General features: G+C 29.8%; 1 protein-coding gene across 3 annotated transcripts in view; it reads left to right on the top strand.

Annotated features, from left to right (window-relative positions):
• The window catches only part of LOC106457725 (required for meiotic nuclear division protein 1 homolog), a 34,421-nt gene extending 26,573 nt beyond the window's left edge, over positions 1-7,848 (top strand). For all 3 annotated transcript variants that reach the window (XM_022383740.1, XM_022383739.1, XM_022383741.1), the window contains 3 exons: positions 2,962-3,082; positions 5,466-5,582; positions 6,619-7,848. In XM_022383740.1, coding sequence (XP_022239448.1) covers positions 2,962-3,082; positions 5,466-5,582; positions 6,619-6,675 — 295 coding nt within the window. In that variant the 3' untranslated portion in view covers positions 6,676-7,848. The remainder of the gene's footprint in view (positions 1-2,961; positions 3,083-5,465; positions 5,583-6,618) is intronic.
• Positions 7,849-8,248: the final 400 nt, after the last annotated feature.

The following is an 8,248-nucleotide window of genomic DNA, read 5'->3' as shown; positions in this document are numbered from 1 at the left end:
AAAAAAAAAGGAAAAAGAAAGTGAGTTAAACATAAAGCATTGTAAAATTTGGGTATGAAGGAGTAATGTCAGTTATCCTCAATGTAATTTAGCTCATCTGACTATAATAGCAGTTGTCAAAGTCAGGAGAATCACAAAAAACCGTAATACTTTTGAAAGCTGGTTCTATGTTCTTAAGGGTTAAAGAAGATAGGTCCATCTGTTGAAAGTGCTAGGGTTTTTTATCAGGTTTTGGTTTTCTTATGTTGTCTAGAAATCAATCTGAATCAAGAAAAATTTGTATATACAGTAATTGGTTTTAAAATTTAAAATCTATTGGTACATCTGTCATGAACTAATGGACTACCTTAGAATTTTTGTTTTGATAAATATAACTTTTAATTATTTTCACTTTTGTTGTGGCAAGTATTTTAAGTTTTCTAATGAGATCTAGTCTAAATCAAATGTAACACTGATGATAATAACTAATTCTTAACTTTCATCAGCCCAAACTCCATGTATAACTTGTATTTTAGCTTTAATGTATATGATGATAAGAAGAGACAAGTGCTTTAATATGTGCCACGTAACATTCATTTTTCATAGTATTGTTCTCCTTAACATCTAACACGTGCATAACATCAAGCTATTAATTAAATGTTGCTTCCCAAATGTTTGTTATTGTTTATGCTATTGTTGAAAATTAACAAGTCTAACAATACCCAATATAAGGCCATATTAAACAACTCTAGATTGTTGGTATTAGCAGTTGTCTACTTCTATTGGCCACTGTAATTCCATAAATAGTGTCGTTTGAAATTTGTATATGGTATAAAATATTGTTGGTTTTGTTCCTTTTTAATTTATATTCACGTGAGCATAAGTTATTGAAACAGTGTGCATGCTAATTTGGATAAAAGTTTATAACAATTTATGGATATCTCAAGAATTTTTAATTTACTTTCTTATAAAACAATTCCTCTTTTCCTATTAAAGGAAAAATCTTATTGTATGTTCCTCGAACTTTGTATATGTGAAGTAAGATATTCCTTTTTTTTTGTTTTATTTAAACATAGCACTTTTAGAGAATTTGTGAATTCCTGAGCATTAACCATAGCAATACTGCCTTGAGTGGTATTATTGCTGGATAAAAAAAAAAAGAAGAAGCCATTTGATAGAATGTAATGAAACAGTTGAGCAATCTAGAATTAAAGAACATAACTTTTTGGAGATACGGGCATTGGCATCAAAAACCACATCCCAAGGTTGACTGTGTCTTCACCTGTAAAATGATGAAAGAGAACCTCTGACCTAAAAACCCATTGTTTCTTATAAAATACTAGCAGCATTACCTAGCATTGTGAATTTATGAAAAAAAAAACACCTTAGGTTTGATTTTTGAAAATAAACTACAAACTTGTTCGAAATCAGGACTTTTTTATGAATGATGTTTTTTTGTTTTTCCTTTACTGGCAAGAATAAATAGGCCCTTATGGAGAATACTTAGATTATCTTATGCACGTATGACTATTCATTCTGGTGAACAGGATAAGCCTAGCTCTATTCCCCATCATTGATCCTCATATATTAAAATTTCAAACATAAATATGTATGTAATATTATGTTGAACTTGCTTTAATGTAAATTTAATATATTTTTATGAATGTGATACTGTATTCACATTATGACAGTGATGTATGAAATATACTTCAAACAAAATGCAATATTGTACTTTATAATGTATCATAAGAAACAAAATTTACTTCCAGGTATCGAATCACCTGGAGAAAAAAAAAAGTAGAATAAAATACATTTGTCTACTTGACTTTAATCTCATCTTACACAATAAGTTTTATAATGTAAGCCTTACTCTTTTCATGTAGTCTATTTTATGGTAGACAGCATAATTTTATTTCATAGGCTAGGCCTACTGTTTGCTTTTTCACACACAACATTCTGATTCTGCATACTTTTTTTTTGTTGTTTGAGGTTAAATATATAATGTATTAGTAGATGTATAATTAATAATCTGTAACTAAATAGGCCTGTTTATTCTAATTGTAATAAAAAAATAATAATTTCCATGTTCAACCCATATTTCACTACATGCAAGTGCTCTACCAGTTACACTGACTTTAATCTCATTGTACACAAGAAGTATCATAATTTATAATTATAATTTGTATGAAGCTAAATAATGATGTATAGTTAATGATCTATAACTAAATAGGCCTATAAATTAAATGTTAACTCAAACTTACCCAAAAATGTTTAGGCTGCATAGAATTTATTCGTGTAATGAATATGTTAAAAATAAAATTACCCGTTCGGCTAGCAGATGATAGATGCGTATATCAACCAAAAATTGTCGTTTTGCACACCTTCACGTGAGGGGAGTGTGACCTGCGCAGTGAATGCAATGGACAAACAAACAAACAGAGATTTTGAGTTTTATATATAGATGATAAATCTCGGTATGAAATAATGACTGGCAGACAGAACCCGAAACATTGTTTCTTATAGAATATGATTAACCTCAGTGGTTATATATCCTAGTTCTATTAATAAGAACATAAATAAGGATTTTAAGTTGATGAATGTTCATGAGTGAAAAGTTCATAAGTTTCCAATCATATCTAGAAATTAGTAGTTGATCTCTTTAGAAACATGACTGAATGAACTGAAATCATAACACGCCCATTCAACCACCTGTCTTATCAAGTCCTCTAATGCAACTCCAATGAACTTTCATGCTTTTGGTCTGCTTCAACATGGTTCTGGAAGTTGACTCTGCTATCTTTTACAGGAAATTGCAGTGTTAGGTTATAGTATATAATCATGGCTGTCAGCTAGAACTCAACTAAAGATAGTTTCAAGGGCAGATAGTACTTGAAACAGTGTTTCGTATGGAGTATATTAACCTCAGTACATAATCATTAATATTCTGGGCTCTTATGCATTAATAAGTTTATTTTATTTCAGGCATCTAATAAACCTATGCTCAGATCTTCTGGATACTCCTGACTTTTACTGGGATAAGCAGAATTTAGAGGCATTATATCATAAAACTTGTAACCACCTGAGTGTGACCAAAAGAACCAAGGTAACTTGTAGAAAGGTTTATGTGTAATCCTGTACCAAATTTTGTTTTTGTGATTATAGTTTATCCAAGGTTTAAAGACAAGATGTTTCTCTTCAACCAAATCTTATTTCAATGAACATAATTTTAAAACCTTAGTCAGTATTTTAATTTTAAGTTTAGTCCAACTGAAAAGCTTAATATTGGAGCTTCAGTCTCTATAAACTTTGTGTAATAATTTTATGGCTTCTTCATTCAAGGATAGAACTAGTTTTTTGAGTAAACCTTCCCATAGTGCTCTTTCCATTTCCAATAAGAACAGAACTTTATTTTTAATATGAAACTAAAAACTTCTACACACACACACACACGAAATATATTTCCATAAACTTGTAGAACAGGTATTCAGAACATAAACTTTATTATTTGGATAAAAAAAGCTATCTTTGTTTAATGCTATGACAAAACTACACTTTTTATATCAGTGGCTGAACCTTAGTCTTAAATTTTTTCCAAAAATTGAAAGAAAATGAAAAACAAAAAATTATCTCATTAAGTTTTTTCAGAAAGACTTTACACTTTTGATATAACTAACAACACCACAGACCAAACTGCTTCAAAAAAATGCTTTCATTTATTTTCAGGATAGGCAACAGATTTCAGACAATCTACAACAAAATCGAGTTATAGATGAAATTGGCTAGTTGACAGTCACCTTTGATTAGTTTCTTGACCAATAAAATTGTTTTTGGCTTATTTAAAAATCAGTTAATGTAGGGTCAATAAATGTTGCACAATAGCGAAATATTTTGTATAGCTTGGACATTAATTAGAAATATAAAATCATGCAGAAATTTCAGCCAGCATCATCATGGCATAAACCAGAAGAAATACCAGTGCTAAAAAGCTAAGCATTGAAAATTTAAAAATAAGGGGAAATAAAAGAAGTTCTATATGACAGAAATAAAAAAAAACATATTCTGAACTATGATTCTGGCTATATATCTACGACATCTGACAGAACGCGATTTATACCATAGGTTTCCAAACTTTTCCATCTCACCCAAGTAGATAGTAAATTTGTTTGTAATTCATACTCAACTGGGGATATACTTTTCTAATATGTTTCAGTTAAGTCTGGTAGTGCTCTTATATTTTGTTTGTTTAAAAACATTTTAGGATAACCATTTTTAAATAATTTTAAAATAATAATGTTTATTATGCTGGGTCTTGTTCTATGGTCCATCACAATACCTCTTGAGTAACACACCCCTCTTTTTTTTGCACAAACACTAGAAAACTTAGATAATAAAGTTATTTATCAAAACCATGCCTTGAATGTTTGTTAAGAAACGTAACTCAACCTGATAAACAATTTGTGATGAAGAATTTTCGATTTTCCATCTGTAGCTTCTAAGTCATGCATGTAAAACTGCAAAAGAAGAAAACATAACCTTTACTTAGAAACTAAGTGTACATTTTGAAAAACCATAATTTCTTAAATTTGGTCTTCATCAAATAAAATTCAAGTTGTTTGAAAGTGATGCTGCCATCTTTTCATTAAGCTGTCTTATCTATATGTAGGTACCTCAAAATATATCATGAAAAATATAGGTACACTTTGAAATACAGGCTTTCATGTTTCTTGGCATTTTGGGAAATCTTCAACATATGTGTGTATAGCAGAAACATTATTAAATAGGATACTTGTATATAAAATTGACACTAGATGGCACCAACTTCTGAAAAGTTCAAAGGTTGAAAACGGTTTCAGATTTCAATGAATTAATGATAGAGTTTCATATGTTAAACATCTTTAATATTTCACAAGTTTCAGTTTTTGTAATAGTTTTTCTTATACAAAATAAATTGTTCAAAAATGATATAGGTCTAACCAATGCTGATGTATAAATATCAGCTGTTTATGCATTTATTACTGTTGTATTTACATATTTTAATATGCTGTAAAATGTGATTTTTCATAAAGCAAATTAATTGAAGTAAATATGGTTATGGAAGTTAGTTAGTTTTTAACCAGTAGTCAAGGGATATTCTTAAGTTTGAAGCTTTAGTCAGGTTTACTTTAACTTGTCAGAGGTGAAGGAGGCAAATTAAAAGTGTGATGGCCTAAGGTTGAAAGAGCAAAGCAAGGGAATATGCACCACAGGTACATCCATTATGGCCAGGGTCCAGGACTTGCTTTAGGGCCCTGGATTAAATTATATGACTTCTACTTTTCCTGATAATAAATTTCCTAATTTTGATGCACTTTCACTTGAACTTATGTTTATGGCTAAATCTTGCTTCCATAACCATACAAAATAGTGTGCTGTAAACCCATATTTCTATAAGTTTATTGGTCCATGTATTTTTTTTTCTGAGATTTGATAATTCTTGTAATGTCAAGGTCCTTAACGAGAAGATAAACCACTGCTGTGAATTAATGGAGTTATTAAGTGGACACCTTAATGATCGACATCATGTTCGATTGGAGCTCATGATCATTGCACTTATCATGGTGGAGGTATGGTTAAGTAATTCACATAAGCGATGAAGATGAGATATTACCAGTAAAACTATTTATTACATGATGCTTCAAACATGAAGAAAATTAGCTTGAAACATCACTGAATAAATAGTTTTACTGACAAAATGTCATAATTCCTCGTTATTACTGAAGTATTTTCTTCCTTTTTTTTATCAGTTTTTATTTATATATGGATTGGTAACATGCCATGGTTGCTTTGTGATGTTTATTATTGTAATGATGTAGGTATGGCTTTAATAGTCATCTTTTTTTAAAATTCATCATCATCCTAGTGAATGTGAAACATGGTTTACTTAATTTTATTCTGCGTGATATTTATATAACCTTAATTTGTGTGTACTTATAAGTATGAAAATTATGTTGATATTAATTCACATAGTTAATGTATATCACTAATCATGTAAAAAGTTTCTTTAATGTTTGGCTGTGGCATAGATGCTCATAGAATGGCTTAGATTGTTTTGTTTTTTTCGAGTACAAACTTTTAGCTCATAGCTCCTCATCTATTTGAAATCTAATTAAGTTTTGGACTGAAAAGATCAAACCCTTTTTACTGATGTATTTGACCATGCCGAATGTCTCGTAGATTGATTTATTCTAATCCTGCCTAAAAGAATTTCAATTTGAGGGTAGGCTGGTAGAGATCCTGATGAGTAATAAAATCAGATAGGGTATATGTGCATCCCATGGTTGGTATTGCTGGTGCACAAATATAGCTAACGAAAAGGAAAAAAATGTCTCGTAGATTTACTCTAATCCTGCCTTAAAGAATTTCAAGTGACATGTCTATTGAGGATTCCCTCTTGTTTTTAAAGAACTTAGATATCCTATGAATGTCATGAATTGCTGATCTCTTTACAGTTGATAACTACTGGTATTAGGTATGATCTGTTTTAATGTAGGTTAAAAATATGATGTAATTTTTAGCATGTTATTATTTTAGTCTTAGTAGTATATTTGATGAAATTAAGCTGCTAAGAAATCTACAGGAGTTGTTTCTCTCTCTCTGCAGGTGGGATTTGAAGTTCTTCACTTTGCAAGAAACTTGTTGGAAACAGGGGGAAGTTAAACAAGACTACTGTAAACGTTTGTATGAAACTAAAAGTTGTTTTATGGTTAGAAGCAGGTGATTAGTACATTTTGGTGCCCTTCTGTATTTGTGTGTGAGTGAGTCACAAGGAATTGGTTTTAGTTTGAACTTACCTAACTTTTCAACAGAAAGAAATAGCAGTAGTTTTGAAATTTTTTTCAGAAGAAAATGAATGGTGTTTCTGATAGGGATACCTTTTTATTAAAAAAAATAGATGCCATTATAAACACCAGTTCCTTTGTTATTGAGATGAAGTAGTCAGTGTAAAAGCATATGTTATTTTTTACATCATTCAGGCCAAGATTTGGGTGAATTCAGTAATATATAAGCATCATTTTTTTTCCTTAAGTGACAAGACAAACATTTAATATTTTCTCTGCCTACTTCAGAGACAGTTTAGATACCTACTTAGTTTTTTTCATCTTCTGGAAAAATTGTATTTTTAGTAATGTAAATTATCATTGAGAAATATATTTTATTCATTGGAATACGAGCATGAAATAGAATCGTTATCAATGCATAATTATAAATCATGTAAGAATATAAATAATACCACGATAAAGCTTGAGTATAATTTTAGGAAAGCATAAATGAACAGATATAGCATCTTACTGGATCTTTTAGGTAACTAGTTTTGATACTCTATAATTAACAAGTTTTGAGAAAAATTATTTTTTCCAACTACTACAGGTAGGAGAGAAGATCTCTAATTTTAAACTATCCGAGATAAAAGTGTAAATTTTCCTATTTACATCAAAATGCAGCTATTGTAGGTTCTCCCCTTTATAAATAATGTACTGTATCTTCATATGAACTTTGATTTCTATATTTTTACACCACAAAGTTTTTGCAGTACTAATGTTATGTTTAACATAATTACAAGATGTTTTTTAAATATGAAGTTTCTATGTTAGCCAGAAAGTTCTTAACGAAAAGTGAATCCTTAGCTGTGAAGAAATTTGACAATTAAGTAGCATTGCAAAATTAAAGAAATTGCTAAATTTTAGTTGATTTTTGGGTTGTGTAATATTCTTTGACTTCACTTTAACCTTTTAAATGCTTATTTTAAAATATATTTCATACACTTCAGAGTTGTAGCTATTAAATTTTATAAGGTGTCTTGTATGTCATTAAAGCAATGAACATGGATGAGATAGGGTTTTTCATCATTTTTTTCCAATACAAAAAATAACAGTATACTACTTCTACTCAGATAATGTACAAGGAATTGCTTTATATAAGCATTAAGTAGATTCATCCACCAGTGTAAAGGATAGTCAATTGAATACCAAACTTAACCTACTACATGACACTGACCAAGGTTTGATTTACATTGTAAATGATACCACCCAAACTCTTTGCCTGTGCCAAAAATTTAATACAATTTGGAAAATTGCCTGTGAAAAAAAAACACCGGTAAAAAAAAACATGATATACACCTGGAAAAAAGTTAAGCACCCCCGTGTTTTTTTCAAGTGATTCAGATTCGATGTTCTTGTGACTGATTATAAATTACCATTCAATCTAAACGTGTTTATCAAATGAAATTATG

Source organism: Limulus polyphemus, unplaced genomic scaffold (genome assembly GCF_000517525.1).
Source record: "Limulus polyphemus unplaced genomic scaffold, Limulus_polyphemus-2.1.2 Scaffold366, whole genome shotgun sequence".
In the NCBI taxonomy this organism is placed as follows: Eukaryota; Metazoa; Arthropoda; class Merostomata; order Xiphosura; family Limulidae; genus Limulus; species Limulus polyphemus.
Note: the sequence above shows the minus strand (reverse complement) of the source record. Positions and strands in the feature narration are given on the sequence as shown.